Raw genomic sequence first — 21,930 nt, 5'->3', positions numbered from 1 at the left:
CTTTACACAAGTGGCGTAAATTGGGTCATTAAAAGAATAGCTGACCAGATAGAGAATCAGTTAATAGTGGCTGTTTCTGTGTGTGTGTGTGTGTGTGTGTGTATGTGTGTGTGTGTATGTATGTGTGTGTATGTTCCTTCTGCTTGAATATGTTAAACTCTTTCATCCTAATATGAACGAATTCCTTTCATGAGAGCATGCAAATAAAATATCAGTTGCAGTTCCTGTATTTCTAGTGAAAAGGATATAGATCTAAGATGTGCAATAGGCTTTTAGTTATAAGAGAAAACCCACTTCAGAACTTCATTCGTGAGATAGCTGGTTTTGTAGAGTTTATAAATCCTTTAAGAAATGTATTTACTAATCTCAAAACTGAAGTCTGCCCAAAGTAAATACCAAAGTAATCTAGAACACATAGTGATCAAAAATACGAATATCGTTAAGAATGATGACTATTAGTATCTGTAACAAATGTGAATGAAAGGCCAAAAAATTAGGCTGTATCTATAATAAGTGCAGCTAATGTGAGTGAATCACTTTAGCCAATTAAAACTCTTTGGAAAGTGGAAACATTTTCATTGCAAGAAGCAGGAAGAATGGGCAAGTTTTTGTGGCCAGAGTTGGATTCATTAAAGAAAACCATGTGGTTCTAGCATCCTTGCCAGTGAAGCACATGGCTACTTACCCATCAGTAGGACCTTAGAATCATTCTTAGCTAGTGCAGTCTTCAGATGAAGTCTGTGACTGAGAATGATGGAGGGAACTATGAGCAACCATGGGTTTCAGGAGATTAATCTTTAGCTGTTACTTTGTGTTGCTGATGTAATTATGATGCTTAAAATAAGCTTGTGTATATATTTTGTCTTGTCTTAAATGCTTACCTGGCAGGATCTCTAAGGTTTTAAGATTATGTAAAACTGAATGAATGTTAGAGTTGAGAAGGCTTACTCCTAATTGCCTTAATTTCTTCTGTATTGATAAACGTTAAGGTATTTCAGAAACACTAAAATAAACGTAAGTTACTTTAATTGTAGAAATATCTTGGTACATATGCTATCTGGGATTGGAATACAGGTATTATCATTTCCCCAGGTTGAGAAGTCTTTACTCGAAATGCTTAAGACCACATTTTAGAGTTTTTTTTTATAGCTAGGCTGGGGTCAGTATTTGCATGTATATAGTGAAATTTTTTGGGCACAGACTCATTTAAAAACAATTTGTTTTTATACTTAACCTGAAGACAATGTGTGCAGTATTTACAGTGTGCCTGTGCCTTGGCTGTGACTGCCTATGGTTAGCAGGAAGCAGAGTTTCCTGATTCTGTTTCCTATTGGTTCAGAAAGGATTAGCAATTATAATATCTAACTGTTTAGATTATTTAATTTTTAAACCAATAAAGACACAGGAGGTAAAAACCTACTAGCTCAGCAAGGTAACTTTAGTTTCCGAACTGTATATAAAATATCTATTTATAAGCCTGGATCCTACAGCTAAACCCTTTAGGAATCTCTTTCTACCTGTGTCATTCTACAGAGCTAGTCTACCTTTCTCTTGAGCTCCTCCAAACCCAAGAGGGCTCCTTATCCTTGAATACAGTTTTAACCTATCCTGCTGGCTGCTTCTCTTACCCTAAGCTCAGAGCTCCTTCCTTAAAGAGGAAGGGGGCGGGGTTGGGGGAGGTGGGAGAGATCCAAGGTCCAGTTGGCAGGCTGAGCCTTGTCACTGTAGTGGGGCTGTTCTCCAAGTCGTAGGGGCTGAATCATTTCACCTTTATGGTGGGGTAGCTCAAGGCTATCCAGCTGACTTTGCCTCAGGTTACAGAGCAAAGACCACCTGACCTCTCCAGAGCACCTTGCCTTAAAATAGGCAGGAATTTAGCATTCTTTACCATTCTCATCTCTGGAGGCTTTTGGAGGCACACCCAAACTGCCTCTCTTAAGGACACACCTAACTGCATCTGACGAACTTGATATCTATTTAAGTTTTAATATTTTGTTAACAATTAGGGTTTCTATGTACAATAGTTAAAAATCCTGTAACAAGGAAAGCTCTATCTGTATATCAATATTTGAGCTTTATAACTCAAAAATATGCTTTAAAATAATACTTCTAAATGGTCCAGCATGTATATAATTTCCAGCATGTATATAATTAACATGAGTCATTTTCCTTACGTACCCTTCCCTTTCCTGATGAAACCCTTCTCTCCCAAGTAGCCTTCCTCCAACTTTCACTTCTGCCTTTTGTGAGACCCACTGATTCAGTCAGGCTTCCTTCCATGAACGTGAGTGGAAGGAGATCACTGGATCACAGACAACTTCTCAGTGGCTACTCCATAAGAGAAAAATGACACCTTCACCCAGCAATCTTTTATTGTCATTAATTCCTCAGAGGGGAGTGGCACATTGTAGGCCCCTCTTCTGTCTATGATGAAGTAGAGTGTTGATGCCCCAATACTTTCTAAGGGGAACTATACATCGGTCTCGATGTTTATAACAACAGGTCATTTTTGTGGTTTTTCTTTGTTTGTTTGTTCTTTGTGGCTGGCAGGATGGCTCAGATAATAAAGTTCTTGCTATGCAAGCATGGTGACCTGGGTCTGAGTCCCAGACGGTGGTTTTCAGTAAAATGTTTGGCATAAATATCAACATTTGTATATGGCTTTTGGTATAACATTCTCTGATACTTCCTGTTGTGTTCAAACCCTAATTTTGCAAGGACATCGTGACTGTGTGGCCCAAGTTGACCCTCCCATTCTGAGAATCCAAAATCTGAAGCTCTTTGAGCTCCTCTGCGCTGTCATAGAGACAGTTCTTGGCCATGAAATTACTTTAATGTTCTCTAACATTACTTTTAGGCCTTGTGTATGCGATATGTATAAAACATAAATGAGTCTTGTGTTTAAATTCAGATCTTACCCCAAAATATCCCCTCAAATCCTTAAACAACAAACAACAAAAAAGCCCAAATTTTAAATATTCTGGTCCCTAAAGTTTTGGGTAAACATTGACAAAGCTATAATAATTTAAACTATGATTAGATTTTATTGTTGTTTGGAACAGGGTTTCTCTGTGTAGCCCTGACTATACTGCAACTCACTCTGTTGACCCAGCTGGCCTCAAACTCAGAGATTTACTTGTGCTGGCATTAAAGGTGTGTGCCACCGCCACCAGGCACAGTTTTAAACAAAATAGTGACCATGAAAGTCTTAAAAAGTGAAATAAATAATTCAACCAGTGATTCACAAAATACTTATCATTGAGGTATATCTCTTCTTAGTATGTCTTCTAGGTAGGACCTTATGGTCTTCCCCAGACCCCTTTCTTAGTAAGAATTAGTCACGGATTAATTCCTAAAACAGTATACTATTAAGGACATGATTAGGAGTTGTGTCCTGGTACTTGCTAGGCAAGCTCTGCCAGTGATACAGCCTTGCAAACCCTGTGTTTGAGAGACAGAATGCCACTGTGTAGCCCCAGCCTTTAAACACTGCTTCAAGATGAGTTCTGATAAGCATGTCTCACCACACCTAATTAGTAGCATCTTTTTTTTTTAAGATATATTTATTTATTATATGTAAATACACTGTAGCTGTCTTCAGACACTCCAGAAGATGGAGTCAGATCTCGTTACAGATGGTTGTGAGCCATCATGTGGTTGCTGGGATTTGAATTCCGGACCTTTGGAAGAGCAGTCGGGTACCACTGAGCCATCTCACCAGCCCTAGTAGCATCTTTTAAAACACTTTAAGTTACAAATATTTAGCATTATGATTTAAAGATGAGTTTAAAACTTTAATTCATTTAAAATTATAACTACAAAATATATTTTGACATTAATGAAAAAATGTATTTTTAAAATAAACTTAATGAGAAGACTGGCATTGATTTACATTTATAAAATATCTCTAATATTTTCTCTAATGTAGAGGGCAGGTTCTAAAATGTGTTTATTTAAAGATTTATTTCACTTATATGAGTACACTGTCACTGTCTTCAAGAGGGCATCAGATCCTATTACAGATGGTTGTGAGCTACCATCTGTAATGGGATACTACCATGTAGTTGCTGGGAATTGAACTCAGTACCTCTGGAAGACCAAGCAGCCAGCGATCTTAACCGCTGAGCCACCTCTACAACCCTAAAATGTGTCTATTTTATTATGACATGTTAGAAAATCCATCTCAGAAAGTACATAGTTAGAAAAGAATATAATTTAATAGCTTCTTATAAGCCACTGTGGATATTCTCCTTTGATATTATACTAGAACTTAACAAGTATTAATTTCTTTTTTACCGTGTTAGAACCATAATGACTACTTTATGCTCTGTAAAATTTAATCCATTTGTCTGTCTTGTACTTTTAATGGATCTTTTACTCACATGCGTATCACAGAATCACACATGAGTAATCTGGACAGTGTATTCATTGGTAAATTGTTTTACTAGTGTAGCTATGACAAAATACTACAGACTCAGTACCTTAAACTACAAATTTATCTTCTCATTTTTCTGGGGCTCCAGGTTGAGTTCTTGTGAGTCTTGGCTTGTAGGTAACGATTTTCTCACTGTGTCTTTGAGTTATTTTTCTCTCAGTGTATTTATGTCATAAGAGACCAGGCACACTTCATTAGAACTCAAAGTAATGACTTTGTTTAGCCCGAATTACTCTTTTAAAGGGTAATTTGGACCTTATGACCAAATAGTCACTTTCTAAGATAAGAGGTAAAGACTTTAAGATACAGATTTGGGGAGCCCACAATGTAGTCCCGTCCCGAACAGTTGATGTCCGTACATCTTCATGTGCACATGTCAAGAACACACAGACGTACAGAGGAAGTCTTGAAGTTCTCTGGATCATGGATTCAGTCTTTCTTCATTTTTATTTTTGTACCTAAAAGTAACTCTGTTATTGCCAACATATACCACCATTTGTTTTGCTTGAAGAGTCAGGTTTACTTGATTATGCCTTCGAGAATCTGAGTTCTAAACAAGTATAATTGGTGTTCTTTCAGAAAGTGGGATTTGTTCCAACTCAAACATTAGCTCAGTTACCTTTCCCAGATGGGCCACTGCAGGAGCAGGAAGGGTGAACAAAGGGTTCTAGTTTTCTGTTTCTACACACAGAATATTAAATAGAGCATGTAGCCAAGAGTTGTGATTCAATAAAGAGTATTATTTGCTGGTGTGTCAAAGGCATTTATCTGTAAGAAAACCGGCTTGGTGTTTTTACAAGGGCACAATTGTGAGAAACACAAGAGTGTCTAGAACGTGTTGGTGTGACAGCTTTGATTTGCGCTAGATGACAGCTTCTTAGTACTCTTGTATTAACTATGCAAAGGTCAATACAAAGAAAAGTGTTCTATTTGACTGACTAATGGCCCCTCCCACACCACCCATACCTAGTTCCTGGTACCTGTAAAACTCTTACAGCAAGTGATGAAAGGGACTTTGTTGATTGGACGGGAGATCTTCAGATGTGGAGGTTAGCCTGGAATAGCTGGGCGGTGCCAATGTAATCATAGAGGACTTTAAAAGAGGAAGGCAGGTGGCTCAGTGTTGTTGGTAGAGAGGAAGCTGAGAGGCTAGAGTGATAAAGAAGAGGACAACTCGGGGACAAAGGAGGCGTTTTGAAGCTGGAAAAAGCAAGGACGCCAATTTTGTTCTTAAAGTTACAGAAAGAATGCGTTCCAGCTGACACCTTGATCTTCGACTTTTGCTCTCTAGAACTGTGAGTGACTAAGTTTATGTTGAAGCTAGTAAATGTATCTCGAGTGTTTCTTATAGTAGCCATAGAATTCTGATGTGTGTCAGTATTAATGGTTTTAATTTCACAGATGTTTTGTAAGAGATCTTACTGGATCTCCTGGGTCTGGGTCTAAGGACCCCCACCTGACAACTGAATTTGTTTCAAGATAAGCTAACAGCCCAGAACAAACTGGGTTGCTAAATAAAGTGACTTCCTAACTGTTAAAAACTACAGGCAAGGCTTTTATGTGTAAACTCTGGATAATACCCCAACTCTCTTGTTTATATGCACAAGGTTAGAGAAAATTACATGAAAAAGGCTTTTATTTTGGTCTTGGAGTTTGTTTTTTTCTTTATGCTTTTCAGTGTTTTTAAAAATAGTAACAATTTAGCTAAGGAATTATAAAACTGACCTTGAACTTGTGTGTTTGCTTCTTAAGTTAGCTCCTGGGATCTTCTAGACAGCCTCATCTTACTGGTGGCTGCTGCCACAGCAGCTGCTTTCCTCACCTTATTTGTGCTGTCCACTGCTCGCTCGCTCTCTCTCTCTCTCTCTCTGTCTCTCTCTCTCTCTCTCTCTGTGCAGCTTTTTTCTCTGTAACAACCCTAGTTGGTCCCTCTCGTTTGTAAGTAGTTTATGTTCTTCTGCACATAATTCTCTTAGAGCGGATACATTTTAATTAACATTTATTTATTTATTTATTTATTTATTTATTTATTTATTTGCTTTGTGTTTGTAACAGGGTCTCTTGTCTCTTCTATGTAGCTGAGGCTGGCCTTCAGCTCCTGATCCTCCTCATATCTCCAAACTTTGTGGGAGAGATATATCATGGACAACCATTTATGCTGATGATTTGGTCGTTTCCTTACACCATCTGATATTGGGGTACATGTAAGAGGAGCTCATTAGTGCAATATGAATTGATTGAAAAAAGATTTGGCTTACTTAGATACTTAAAAAAATGGACAGACTCTTCAGAAGGGTTTGAAGTAGTATGTTACTTATACCAAAATGGTAGTGGCATTCAGGAGAAAAAGTGACAGACCTGAGCCTTCCGTGGGAAGCAGAGCAGGGCTGGATTATGAGGTTTCTCATACTGTCTGTCATTATCACTTCCGCTTCCTGATTTCTTTATCTGAGAAATGAGGCTCCTAGAGTGTTGGAGTTAAGGACATGTGCCACTGCACCTGGTTCAGATTAGGTTTGGGGGAAGTTGGGGGAGAACATGGTAGAAGAAATTGTGGAAATGTTTTATTGTATCTGAAATTTTTTTTGTGGCAATTTTGTCATGGGTATCCAAAGTTTAAACTTCTGAGCCATCAAATGGATTACATCCTGGGACTCATAAAAGTATTTTATGATTCCTTTTGAGATTCAATAATGATTTGGATTGCTGTAGAAAAATATAAAATGACATAGAGTATCTTACTGTGTCAGAAACAAAAAAATGCTTTTAAAAACCACTGGGAACATGTCAGAGGAACCTGAAAGAGTCCCTACTGGGCCAAGCTACGATCAGAGGAGCCACAAAGGAAAGCATGTGGATTATTGTTCCATGTGGGAAATGGGCCCACATCTGTGCTATAAATGATACAAACTGATATAAATGGGGAGTGGAGAGAAAGGCATGTCTCGCTTGTGGAAGAATTCCAAATAATTGATGTAGCTTTTGCAACTTCATGGAGAAGCAGCTTAATTCCAACATCTTTCTTCCTTGAAGGTGGGCTTGACTTAATGATTCATGTTTGAAGAATAGAGTCAGGGGTAGGTAGAAGTAGAAATGCTTTAGTGGGGAAACTTGGCAAATATTGTTATTCAAATGATGAACATTAATGTCACAAATAATTTGAGATTGATATATACCCCTGAAGATGTCGTCCTTGTGTTCTTTCTGAAGATCTGTAACTCAAATAAATCTATTTTCAAGAAAAATAATAAAGAATAGGAGACATTCTGAGGGATACCTAACCAGTAAAGGTCATGGAAACAAGTTAAATCTAAAAGATTAAAAGCAAAAGACAATAACCAAATAAAGTATGGTATTCTCAACTGGTATCTATAATATAAAGAGAACACAAACAGAAAATCTGAAGTCTGGAGTTGGACCAATGTTAGTTTTTAATTTTGACAAATATACCATGGAAATGTAAAATATTAACAGTTTCGAAAGCAAGAAGTACGCAGGATTTCTCAATTCTGAAACAAAGTCTTATAAAACTGTGAGTGAAAAAAAAAAAAAAGACTAGAAAAAAATCCTAGGTTGATGTTAGATCCAGAGGAAACTCCACTTCCCCAAATGGACCAGATGCATGTAAGGGTGTGTAGTAAAGAAAGCTGCTGACCTGACTACCCCCGTGATATGGTTAAGGGTTAAAGTTTTTATTGTAGATGGGGGTGGGGTGGAGGGGAAGGGAGGAGATGTGGTGGTGTTGCTCAGGAATCTAAGATACAAATTTGAGCTAGAATCATTTTACTTGGCAGTTTGAAGGCTAAGCTTTCAGCTGCATTGCTTTACTTGTCGTTTCCCAGTACTTGGTGGTACTGCTCTACTGAGGGAGATGTTTGGGACCACGAAACATTCTAAAGTCAAATTGCAACATAAAGTCACAAGTCTTACGTTGGAAATCCTTGGTAAAGGCTGGTTTAGACGTTTTTAATAATTTTATCTTTACGTTTCATTATATGCCTTTGTTGCTATGTGAGTGTGAGTGTAGATGCTCATGGCTGCCAGAAGTGTGGGGTCCCTTCAGCATTTATCATGGCCAAGTCCCCTTTCCCTGTTTTGCACCACTAGTCCGTCTTTAATCAGCCTGTTGTAATAGGTGGTGTCTTACTTAGGGTCACTATTATTGTGATGAAACATGACAATCAAAAGCCACTTGGGACGAAAGCATTTATTTCACTCACAGTTTATATAACAGTTCATCATCAAAAGCAGGGAGGACAGGAATTCAGGCAGGGCAGGAGCCTGGAGGCAGGGGCTGCTGCAGAGGCTGTGGAGGAGTGCTGCCTTCTAGCTTGTTTGCTCTCACCTTGCTTTCTTTGAGAACCAGGGATGGCACCACCCACAATGGGTTGAGCCCTCCTACACTAATTAAGAAAATGCCCTACTACACGCCTGCCTACAGCCCAGTCTTTCTTTCAGAGACCTTTTTTCCCAGGTGCCAACTAGACTTAAAATTAGCCAGCACAATGGTCCATCCTATTTCTTTGGGATTTCTAGGCCTGAGTTTTTGCCCTAAAACGACTCTAGTGACTATATTTAATGACTGCCTGCTGGAGAAAAGTCCAGGTGCTTTCAAATGGTCTACTCAGAATTATTTTTAGAATAAATGATTCCAGAGTTCATCTGGTACTTATTCTAAGCAAGGTCATGTTCTTCATGCATTTGATAGCCTTCACTCTGTTGCCAGTTCCCTTGTAAACATTTTCTGCACCTGTATCCCAGGCTATTTATGCAGAGCACCCTACTTATTAGAAATAGAGGACCGCCCAAATTCATGCCTTAATGTAAAAATAAGGCAGTGCATATAGGAAAAATTAAACACCTTAAATTTATGCAGTGTTGTGATTTGGAATGTCTTAAGTGTACTAGAAAATGATATTGTAATAGATCATGATATTGATTTGTTGGTGGTGCCTACCTGGGTAAAATGAGGTCGAAGTATCAATGAAATCCTAAAAACTCTGAGTTGGTATCACTGGAAAGAAGGGAGCTTGCTTTTTATTATACTCCAGGACCTGGCTATTTGTACCTAAAATCCCATCTGCAAATGTTGCCTTAGCTCTTGCAAAAACAGTCTAGAGAAACCTAAGTCACTGAGTCCTGTGTGTGTGGTGTGTGTGTGTCTGTGTTTCTCTCTACTCTCTCAGTTGGGGTGAAGGAGTGAGCAAAACAAACTAATTTTTCCCCAGTGAGTAGAACCACTTATTTGAAATGGTAAATACTGTTACACTAAAGGAATTTTAGTTAGTACTGTATTAAAATGTGCTTTAGATGTTAATAGAATTAGAGGTATTTAATTCCTAACTCTGACACTTGAATTGTGACATAAAACATAATTAAACAACTTTCTTTGTCATTACACAACAAACATCTTGTAGCCCACCCCTAAAGAAACAAAGCCTAGCCTATTCCAGAAAACCTCATGCACACGCTGTCCCATTACCTGTTCCTGTCCCAGGCGTAGCGTTTTTCACTAGTCACTTTTCTGGCTTCACTTTGTGATTTGATCACTGGAATATATATATACACACACACACACACACACACACACACACACACACACACACACACATCCTTAAGAGCAGGACTTAATATTGCCTGTTTTTGAAAGGTAAAAATGGAATAATTTGCTCCATATGCCTTTCTCTCTTTCCTATGGTATGGTTTCCCAAACCATCCATGTGGGTTGGTAGTAGCTATTGATGATTTTACTCCACGTAATGAAATCATCCTTTTTCTTTTTCTTTTTTTTTTTTGGGGGGGGGGAGGATCACCCTTGGAGTGTGTCTTTCTTTTTCTTTCTTTTTTTTTTTAAAGATTTATTTATTTATTATATGTAAGTACACTGTAGCTGTCTTCAGACACTCCAGAAGAGGATGTCAGATCTTGTTACAGATGGTTGTGAGCCACCATATGGTTGCTGGGATTTGAACTCCAGACCTTCGGAAGAGCAGTCGGGTGCTCTTACCCACTGAGCCATCTCACCAGCCCTCATCCTTTTTCTAACTTGACTATAATTCTCTTATTTTATTTTTGCTAGATCTTTATGGTTTTGGTGGTTAAGAACAGTGTTACTTTCAGAGTTAAGCCTTCATTTGTGCACCAGTTCCATTTGTCCTACTTCCTGGATTATAAGTAGCTTTTTGCCATAGGTGTGGTTCAAGGTTACTGGCTTCAGGGATGTATCAGAGTTTCCATTGATGAACTTTCACCAAACCTCTTGACATTGCCAGACATGTAGTTTATTATAAGTTGTAATTGTAATTTAAATTTTCTTGGTGGCCAAAGAGATTAAAGATCTTTTTTATATATGGTAGCTATTTGGGATTCCTTTGAAGTACATAACAGGTTATTTGCCCCCCACCACACACACACACACACACACACACACACACACACCTTTTTTTTTTTTAACTCTACTGTCCTATCTTAGAGATTTTTATCTCTAAACTCTTTTTTTTTAAAGATGTGTTTATTTATTATATATAAGTACACTGTAGCTGTCTTCAGACACACCAGAAGAGGGCATCAGATCTCATTATGGATGGTTGTGAGCCACCATGTGGTTGCTGGGATTTGAACTGAGGACCTCTGGAAGAGCAGTCAGTGCTTTTAACCTCTGAGCCATTTCTCGAGCCCCTATAAACTCTTAAATGGGTAAAATGTGCCATAGTTTTTTTTCTACTCCATGGGTTGCATTTCATTGTTCAAGTGGGCATTTTAGGAACAGATTTTTTTTTTAAGATGTATTTATTTATTATATGTAAGTACACTGTAGCTGTCTTCAGAGACTCCAGAAGAGGGCGTCAGATCTCATTATGGATGGTTGTGAGCCACCATGTTATTGCTGGGATTTGAACTCAGGACCTTCAGAAGAGCAGTCAGTGCTTTTAACCTCTGAGCCATCTCTCCAGCCCAGGAACAGATGTTCTTAATTATAATTTTGTTCTATGTGATTTTTTCCCCCTATATAGTTCATACTCTTGTATTTTGAGAAAAATGTTTGTACTTTCAAGTCATAAAGATAGTCCTCCTGTATTATTTTAAAAAGAACTTTGTTTGCCGTTTAGACCTAAATGATGGTGTACATGTGTATTTAGGGTATATGTATGTGTGCATTTATTTATTTTAACATGGAAATAGTTGCCTTAGTATTAATGACAGTGTTTTAAAACCAGTTTTAAAATACCCACTCTTATGTTGTGCTTCCTTGTAGATGAGGGCCCATAAATAGAAGGAAGTCTTTCCAGACTCTTTTCTGTCCTATTGGCTTATTTTCCCCCTCATAATGGATATTTGTGCTATCATCTTTTCTTAGTTTTGTTCTTTTCCTGTCTTTTCTTTCTCCTCAACCTTCTTACTACTTTTTCCCTCCTTCCTATACTAATTTGTGTCATCATAGATTTAATAATTATTCTTTCTGACAAGTCTGTCTTTTTGTTTTTCTCATATGTATTTTCCTGCTTTGTTGACTTGGTTTTATCTTCTATTTTCTGTAATTATTTTTCTGTAATTATTTTTAAAATGGTAATTAATGGTTACCCTTTTAACTTCCTCTTTCAATTGACTACATTTAAGGCTATAGATACTATTATATTTTTAATGTTATCATTAATTATCATCATTGTCATTTTAACTTCTGCAGTGGTATTTACCTTAACCTGTGGGTTACTTAGAAGTGTAATTCATAATTTTTAAACATATAGGAGAACTTCTGATTGTATTTCTAATTAATCCTATACTACTATTGCATTATAATCAGTATAGGCATGTAATTTCAGTGTGTTTAACTTGCGTTGTCACGTAGGAAAAATGAGGTTTTTTTTTAAAGTATTCAATACTTGACATGAGAGAGATAGAGAGAATCTTTGTATGTGTGTTAGTCTGTTGACATCATGTTTTCTTTCTAATAGTCTTGTTTCTGGTAAGTGGGTGGTAGCTGTACTTCAGTGTGGTCTTTAATTCAGCATCTTCCTGTGTCATCTGGAGTACTGGTTGCAGACCTACATTGTAATTCTGCTGCTAGAGATTATCTTTCAATTGAAGAATTTAATCCATTTACATTTAATTAAGTATCCATAGTTGAGGACTGTTATGGTTAGGTCACCTTGACAAACCTGAGAAGAGGGAACTTAAATTGAGCTATTGTCTGTTTGGTATTTTAATCCTGTGGTATGTTATTTGGCTAACCAGGAAGCCATATTAAGCTGTAAGACTTTCTGAGGTATGACTGTTGCAGAACTGTTTTGTAATTCAGTTTACTGTGTGCTTTACATCTGAGACCTCTCAGTGTCTGTTTAGTGGTGGTGTAACTTGGCAGCCATTGGTGTAGCTTTAATGTAGCTCTCTGGAAGCTTTGCTGTGTGTGTCCTTCCCTCGTTGACTTTCTCTTAGGGAAGAGCACTAACTGTAAATGAAAGTTGAGTGTCTGATGTGAATGGATTATAGGCTGTTGTTAACCTGAGGTTTCTAGAAGCGATTGGTTTAGTTTAAGGAGTGAAGGATACTTCTTATCAATGTTTGTTTCACACAAGTGGCTTTAATTTATAAAATTAAAAATAGAGTTTTTTTCTTGTAGAAACTTCAAAAGTATAGAAAAGGGTACTGTGGTTGGTGATTTAGTCCTTGGGAGCACTTAGTACACACAGAGGGGCCCATGGCTCCAGCTGCATATGTAGCATAGGATGGCCTTGTCTGGCATCAGTGGGAGAGGAGGCCCTTGGTCTTGTGGAGGTTCAGTGCCCCCCCCCATCATAGGGGAATGCCAGGGCAGTGAGGTGGGAGTGGGTAGGTGGGTGGGTGGGTGGGTGGGGGAAGCACTCTCATAGAGGCAGGCAAGGGGAGTGGGGGCTTGTGGAGGGGAAACTGGGAAGGGGATAACACTTGAAATGTAAATAAAATAACCAATAAAAGAAAAGGGTACTGTGGTTATGCCATGGCTCTTTATCTAGGGGTGAGGAAGGTCCTGTGAGGTTTTCCCCATCTGCATTGTCATGGCAACTGGTGCTGCCATTGGTCAGGCCTTGTTTAGGCAGCTACATTGTTGAGGTTTTATGTGTGTAGTTTCTGTCTATAGAAGACAAAATCTCACAGCAGATTTCTTGGGTTTTATGGCATTTGTTGCTCAGTTTGGGTTTCCTGATTTAATTCCTGAGTTGTTTAACATTTTTCTCTCTTTCTGTCATTTTTGTAACTTGTTGGTCAGGCCTAAAGGCAAACTTTTGATTGTCTCTAAATATGCCTTTTAAAGATGGTAGCTTTCTTGGATCATTAGTGTTATATAGGACCAGGATGCTGGCCCATCATGATATCACGATATAAAGAGAGTCTGCATATTCTGACTTGCGTATGAGGTTGGAATGGAGGATTGTGGTCGGCTAGGGCGAGGCTTCCAGGGCCTGTGTGTGCTGTCTAGCCTTTCAGGGTTTTGGTTCCTCAGAGGTTCTCCCATGAGACTTTCATGCATGCCTTGCTTACAGGTTAGGCTTTATCTTTTCTTCCCTTCCCTTCCACCACACCCCTAAGTGTAACGCGTGGTAATTACCCGGTCACAGTCCTGCTTCTCTCTCCAGTGTACCTTGTCCTTTTCTAACATATCTGCCCAGGCAAGGTTCTAAGACTTTCTGAGGTATGACTGTTACAGAACTGTTTTGTATTTCAGCTTATTGTGTTATCACTAAACAAACACTGAGAGGTCTAAGATGTAAAGCACACAATGTCCACCTTTCCCTTCACCTCATCTGGTGTGTACTGTGTAAGTACTGAGGAAGCGCTCACTTTACTCTTCTGCCTCGTTGCTCAGTGATACCAGCTGTTCAACTTGATGTTTCATACTAAACTTACCTCTCTGAATACCAGCACAATAATATATATTATATGCACATATTTTTTACCTTGAAAGGTGAATCACTATTGCTACAAAATTTACTTGGCATTGTTAGCATTTCACAGGTATGATATGCCCCCTGCTCCTGTGCTTCTCATTCCTAATGAGCAAGGTCGGAGAGTGTGCCCAGATACGGGGTGTTTGTAGGGAGGCTTCTCATGTTACGGTATGTAAGAGTATAGTCTCATTCAAATGAAATGGCTTATAAGTGTTATACAGTCTATATTTGTTGGTAAAATTGACTTTGTCAAGCCTGGCGTGGTGGCGCACACCTTTAATACCGGCACTCGGGAGGCAGAGGCAGGCGGATTTCTGAATTCGAGGCCAGCCTGGTCTACAGAGTGAGTTCCAGGACAGCCAGAGCTATACAGGGAAACTCTGTCTCGAAAAACAAAAACAAAAACAAAAAAAAAATGACTTTGTCAAAGCTTTTCTTGCTTAAAATACAGTTTTCCAAGAGAACTTGAAAAACCTTTATTATTTTAATTTCAATTCTGGTTTGTATTCTTTTCCTAGTCCTCACTTCCAGATTCCACATGGACTTTTGTAACAAGCTCTGTTTATTTGAGTTTGAAGACTTTTGAAATCTAGAAACCTATTTAATTTATGATCTTGGGAGAGAAGACTACAGATAATTGAAAATAGACCAGGCGAATTGAGTAGACTTTCTCCCTTTATTCCCTTTACCTTCAGTTTTCAGATGCACACAGAGTGGGAGCGGACCTTAGAGGTTGTCTCATTCAAGATTGACAAAAACACGGTTTATAGATCTTTGCCCAAGTTCCATAGTATTTTCTGTGGTGGACATCACCTGTTTAGTGTACTGTATAACAGTCATTTTAGAAGAGTGTTCCAGTCAGAGGACTCAGAAGAATCTGTGAAACTTGTACTCCTATCACATATGAACACTAGATATGTTTGGTTTTTTTGTTTTGTTTTGTTTTTGTGTTTTTGAGACAGGGTTTCTCTATGTAGCCCTGGCTGTCCTGTAACTCACTCTGTAGACCAGGCTGGTCTTGAACTCAGAAATCTGCCTGCCTCTGCCTCCCAAGTGCTGGGATTAAAGGCCTGCACCACCACTGTGCTGCAGTAGTTATGTTTGGAATAGCTGTTTTAAAAACAAAAAGTTACATTTTTAAACTTAATTTTTTTTTTTTTTTAAGCAAAGATGGGAGTAGCTAACTTTGATACATATTTTTTTACTCAAAGTCTTTCTTAGCACAGTCTTCTATAAGATGGAAAACAGCAAAATAGAAAGTCTCCTACAAAATAAATCTTTTTGCATAATTCACCTTTCTCCTAATTAGAATGTCTCCCAGCTGTTGTTTGAAGGAAAGAAAAAGATGCTGCTGGGGGGTGGGGGGGGGGAGGATTAGCAAATGAGATAAAATACCATCAACCCAGTGACTCAGGTTTTTAATTCTCCATAATAGGTTGAGGATTAAAAGACAGTTAAGGACAGTCTTAAAGCTAATACTATCGAGAACTTGTTGGTATGTTTTAGTTTTTCACTGTTATGACTCATACGAATTTACTGCATAAATTAGTACATTTATAAAACATCCGTTTTAGTGCTGACGTTTCTACATTAGACATGAAAAGCATCATTCTCTGGATCTAGAACTACCTTTTTCTTTCTTATATTTTCATAAATTAAAAATAAATATTTCTACTGTCTTACTATTAAAACTACGTTGTGAGCACTTTAAATTTCTCAAACCAGTTTCGTCTGTTATACTTGGCGCTTAGTCATCGGCGTACACAGCAGGACCTGATTAAGAAGGCTGCGCTGCCTGCCTCTAAGCCGGGCTAGATTGTAGCCACTAGCAACCAGGCTGCAATAATTTCCCTTTGATGACATCATCCACTGTGGAAGAACCCAGTTGCTTCAGCCAGTCGAACTATGCAGTTCTAACCTCATCAAATATGGCATCTTCCTTGCTTGCTATAGCAGGGGAAGGGAAAATGCCAGTCTTTTTAATCTAGCAAGCTTCTCGATCTTATAATTATTATTTTTTTAAATTCTGGTCATGGATGCTTCTTCTGATCCCTATTTGCCTTATGACGGGGGAGGAGACAGTATTCCCTTGAGAGAATTACATAAAAGAGGTAACGCCATCCCCTTGCTCTGAATTCTCTGTTGGTATGTTGTGCATGCGGCTGGGCGGTTCTGGGAACAGGCTGGCTGTTGTCCTCCGTGCTGCAGTGAGCTGCTTACTTGCCCTGCCTTGTTGGTATGGGAGAATGCAACCTTCCCAGCAGGCTGGGGCCCTCCCTGATTGTTTGCTCTGTGGCGATTAGCAGTGCCTCAGATCACATTGGGCTCTGACTCCATCTTCTGTGTGAACAGCTTTCTGTTTAACTCCAAAAATAAGCTGCTTTTCCAGCTAGCTGAAGTCCTGTGGTCTGTTGGTTGGCACCTGCAAAGTGGTGTTTTTATTGCTGTGGAAACTTATATTTTCTTTAGTTTACACAGTGAAATCAAGTGCCCATATACCATTCTGTTTTGACTGCTGCCAATTACCATGTAGACTTTGTATCATAGAGTAATAGTGAAAGCTCTTAGCTGCATTTTATAACATTTACAAAGTAAAGAACAATTCTTTTGGCTTAACATTTTTTTAATGTAATGTCTTAGCTAATTGACATACTATATTGTCCCCCATAGGCATCTTGTACAACTTGATAGGATAAAACAATGTAGGTTTCGTTTTTATACATTTTGCAGAATGGAAGTCGGTAGTTAGAGAACAGATGAGCAGCCAGTGTAATGGTGTAAATCTTTCGGCAGGCTCTGTCTTAAAACTAACTAGGTGTTTGTTAATTAAACTGATCTTTTGTTCATTTTCTTAAATTGATTATTTTTTAAAAAATGGTTGGCATTTGTTGTTCTAGAAATTAACTTCAAGAAACATTCTTTAGCTAGATGACTTCATATATGAGTCATATTATTTGCTGATGTTATAAAGTTTATGGTTTAATCCCAACTAAATGAGGAAGATTTAAAATACATTTTGTATCCTGACAATAATTTTAAGTTGTATGGAATTTAGGAATTATAATGCATTCAACAGATACTGATTACGTTGCAAACTGCAAAACAATAATTGGATTCTAAACAGTTGCAACTTTACTCTGTAGAATTCTGTGCTTAGTAAAAGGTTTCTTTTTATATTTTGAGGAAAAACTAAGATCATGTCCCATATATTGTGCTTTCCTTTATGAATTGTATATGTGTGCATGTATAAATTAGGATTTAGTAAAAAAATAAATAAAAGAAATTATTCTTTGTACTTTTAGAACATTTCTTCTAACATTATAAAAGTATAAAAAGTACAAAAAATAATTTCTCCTAATGATGTTCTGACATACGTGTGTGTGTGTGTGTGTGTGTATCTAAAAGTATAAGGAATAAATTCTCCTAAATTTTTACTCCCTGGTATTTTTTTCCTTTTCCTGATAGAGTTTCCCTGTGTTTCTGTCATCCGTTTCCTGGTAATATTCGTATTGAACAGTGATTATTCAAATGTCACATTATTTACTAATATGGGAAATGGCAAAGGCAGGCAGACCATACTTTCTCTGAGTGAAAACAGCATCCGTTTGTTAGTACTGATTAACTAGAAGGGTTGGGCAGCACTATCTGATAGTCTTGGCAGTGCAAATTTATAGACTGCCTGTGTAAAAATGTACAAGAAATAAGAAATGTCATAACTTATGTCAAATGACACGTACAGATTACCAAGAGAGAAATTGAAAAAAATATTTCTGGGACATTTTCTTAAATAGTTCCCTGGAATCATCTTGAAGGCCTGACCACTGTCAGAAGCTCAGACGTGGTCCTGATTCTGATGAGACCTTCTCTGTTAATACAAGTGGTGGTTTTAGGAAGCACTGCGTTTGCTCAGTTATGTATTTGCCTTACTTGACTGTCCCATATCATTAAGAACATAGGGTAGTGTCCTAGTGTCTATGTGTGAGAAAGCATTTGCTTTCCATAATTTATGACCCTGTGAAACCATAGGTCAGCACAAAGGAACTGGTGATATGAATATAGGAAAATAGCTTAAATCAAGCAAAGTGCATCAGCTTTCCTGTGAAGACAAAATGCAGTAATTAGAAATAGATCTTCAGGCTGGTAAAGGGAAAAAAGGTGAAATTCAAAGTATAAAATTGTAAAGGCTGTTGGTAAGTAAAGCTGGAGGTAGGGATTAGCTCTGTGGGTAATTAGGCTTAATCACCACTTTTCAAGGTGGAATGCTAAATAATTAAGCTTTTTACTTTAGTGCATAATATAGCATCTGAAAGAGCAAGTAGACTGAAAGTTGAAGTCATTTATATATTACTTATTAGAAGTTAAAATCATATTTTAGAAATAGCCTTCTTTGGGGGTAATTCTTTGTACTGCTGGTTTCATTCACTATGTTGGCTTTCTTTGTGAAGTTGAAGTAGTTTGGGATTGAGTTCTTTCGTCTACTAATCCCTTTGCATGGTTTTGATTTTAAAGAAATGTTTTTCTTATATTTATTTTATTCATTGTGTGTTACTTGGGTGTCACATGACAACTACACAGTGGCACTTGTAGAAATCAGTTCCTGTCCTTCAGTCATGTGGGTCCCAGGAGTTCAACTCTGGTCATCAGGCTTGGTAGAAAGTTTGTAATCTACTGAACCTTCTCACCAGGCCCCAGGCCCTAGACTGGCTTTTTTTTTTTTTTTTTTTTTTTTTTTTTTTGATGGACCTAGAAGGAACAGGTTTAATATTCCATTTACTCCATGTAAAAAGCCTTTAAACATTATTTGACTACCTGGTTTGTTTTTTTTTTTTTTTTTAATTTGAAGTACTTATGGAACTCTGTGTTTATAGAAATCCTAACTAGGTACTGTGGAGAGCGATGACAGCTACAGGAGTAATACTAATAGCTAAAATTGAATAGAATTGATTCACATAATTTGACCCTTCTCATCATTTGATCATTTTCTCATTGCGTACAAGCCTCAAACGACTGGTCCTTCAGTCTGCTGGGGGCTTAAGGCTTCTGATGTTGAAAACAAACCATGGAGGATGCTAGTCTCCTGAAGCTGCTGTTAGACTGAGCGTTCCATGGCCCTTTAGGAGAGGAAGAGAGAGACAAGTGTTTTGGCAGGTGGTACTAAGTAGGCCATTTTTCTGTGAACAGGGGAATTTGCCAGGTGTCTGTGGTGGAGAAAATGGACTAAGTGCAGTGTCAGGGAGTAGAGAGCTGGCCAGAGAATGATGAGCTCTGCTGCATCATATCTGTCAGCAAGTTTCATTGTGAGGAGTAGAGGCAGCAGTGAAGGCGATGATTTAAATCTTTTCCCTACCCTATAATGTAAACACATTTTTCTTTCCTCCTGAAATTGTAGTAGCTTTCCACTTGTACAAATCCAGATGTTAAATGCATTCTTGTTGTCAAAAGGATATCCTATAGGCTTCTGATTAAAATAATAAAAAATTATTTGATATTACTAATGCTTGTTTTATAGTATTATTTGTCTTCATTTGTTATAAAACAGATCTGTGGTCAAATTTATACTTCCCATTATATTTACATTTTTAATAAAAATCCTAAACATTTTAAACAGACACTTTACTATGATTTATTTTAAATCATCTCATGACTTATCCTACATCAGAAATGCTTTGTATATTCAAATCTCAGGAGATGAGCACACCTCTTACCACATTTACTAAATTTGCAATGTTGATTTTTTTTCTTGCAGCAAGTTTTGTGCTTACATAGGACACTAGTGACCTAAATTGTACTTTACAATTTTGTTTTTTATTTTTAATTACTGTGCTTAATATGTAGGGTGTTTTTGTCCTTTGTATGTGTCCAAGTGCATGAGTGTGCATTTCTTCCTTTATAACTCAGACCAAAACAAAATTTACTTTAACTTCTTTTTTTGTAAATTGTTTTGATGCTGTATCTGCATCATTGCATATGCAGAGATGAGAAGTGAAGTTTGAACCTGCGTTCAGTATGCATAGGAGCTTGTAGCTACCTTGTCTAAGGCTGCTATTTATATTGAGGTGACAACAGAACATAAAACTAAACAGCACATTGAAGTAGGCAGTGGGCTCAGCAGTGGGTACTGGTTAATTGCATGCCTTCTTTGGGATTTTTGTATTAGCTTCTAGGTCTTTGTGGTTTAAGTAGTTAAATATGACTGGATGACTGAACAATTTTTCAGAGTACATACTGTTATATTTCATTTATACTGTCATTGATCTAGCCACTATCAACTGATCACTTACTAACTGCAGCTGTACATACAGATAGAGCACTCATATAGAACTTTATATATTTGACAACCCCCACTCCTACCCCGTTTTGTGTTTTCAAGCAGTTTTACGTGGTCCAGGCTGCAACCTTGAAATGTAGTTGAAGATGATCTTGATTGTCTGATCTTCCTGCTTCTACCTCCCAAGTGCTGGGATTAGATTTTGTACATACTAGGTGATTAGCTACCAGATGAGTCACATCGCAACCCTTTTTAATTTACCCAGACTCTGGGACTTCTGTTATCAACCTACATTCACCCTTCCTCCCCTTACTAGGATGACGATCCTTACTACTAAGCTCCTAGAGGAGAACACATACGTGGCTGCATCTGTTGCTCTCGAGACAGACATAACTGTGTCAGGAGACTGTTACACATGGGTTTCTGGCTCCTTCTTCCCTAGTGTTCAGTGTGTGCTTAAGTTTATCTGCTGTGATAGCAGTAACACTGGAAATGGCAAGTTCACCCTTGTGTCTTTGGAACTTGGCCTGGAGGTAATAAATGACAATCTCATTAAGCAGTGGTATGCCTGTTCTATTTGAAAATAGGTGTTTGAGTGTTTGTCTGTGAGAAAACCATTAGTTTGCTGTTTGTATAACTATGGGATTTATTACTGAATCCTGTTTTCATTTAGTACAGATCATCAACTATACATTGAAGCTTAGTAGGAGGTACATAAAGATTTTTAATTTATGGAAAAGTAGATAATCTTGATATTTATTTTTCTCTAGTTTTGTGTCAACCTTTTAGGTTTAAAATGTTGGTCAGAAAGAAATTTACCAGTATTTTTCAAAAGATGAAGAAAATGAAAATTGAAAAAATCACTACTTACTAAACAGTTTCATTTACTAAACTTTGATTTTATTTAGGTACATATCTGTAAGCTGTATCAGTTAGGGATGCTGTAGGCTACAGTCTAAGGGCTTAAAAACTAGTTTCTAAGTGTCCACCTAGAGGCATGGTTCAGTTTGATGAGCAAAGGTAGGCTCTCCATGGTGTAATGAGTCTTGAACACCCTGAGGGTGAAAGAGGGGCTGTACTGTTAGCATAGCAGTTTTACAGTGTATAATCTGTGAGCAAAACACTGCCCAAGGGTGGGAATACAACATTTTCTCCTCTTTTGTTTTTGAGGTTTTTGACTAATTATTCTGAACCTACTCTTGAGACTTGACCTAAATATATATCTTCCAATCATGAAATTATGTTTTTTGACCCTATTATTAATACAGTGGCAGTAACTTTGGAATAAATGCATAGGTTTGGGT

At 37.7% G+C, this 21,930-nt stretch overlaps 1 protein-coding gene across 8 annotated transcripts in view; it reads left to right on the top strand.

The window, feature by feature from the left end:
- The window catches only part of Clcn3 (chloride channel, voltage-sensitive 3), a 72,929-nt gene that overhangs the window by 12,306 nt on the left and 38,693 nt on the right, over positions 1-21,930 (top strand). The window contains exon 1 of one of the 8 annotated variants that reach the window (XM_006509259.3): positions 15,511-16,469. The exons of 6 other annotated variants lie outside the window; for them this stretch is intronic. In XM_006509259.3, the coding sequence (XP_006509322.1) occupies positions 16,391-16,469 (79 nt within the window). In that variant the 5' untranslated portion in view covers positions 15,511-16,390. Of the gene's footprint in view, positions 1-15,510; positions 16,470-21,930 lie in introns of those variants that run through there. One more of the 8 variants, NM_173876.3, reaches the window with a different exon arrangement.

The sequence above is a fragment of the Mus musculus genome, chromosome 8 (genome assembly GCF_000001635.26).
Source record: "Mus musculus strain C57BL/6J chromosome 8, GRCm38.p6 C57BL/6J".
Classification (NCBI taxonomy): Eukaryota; Metazoa; Chordata; class Mammalia; order Rodentia; family Muridae; genus Mus; species Mus musculus.
The sequence above is the reverse complement of the archived record's forward strand: the minus strand, read 5'-3'. Positions and strand labels throughout refer to the sequence as shown.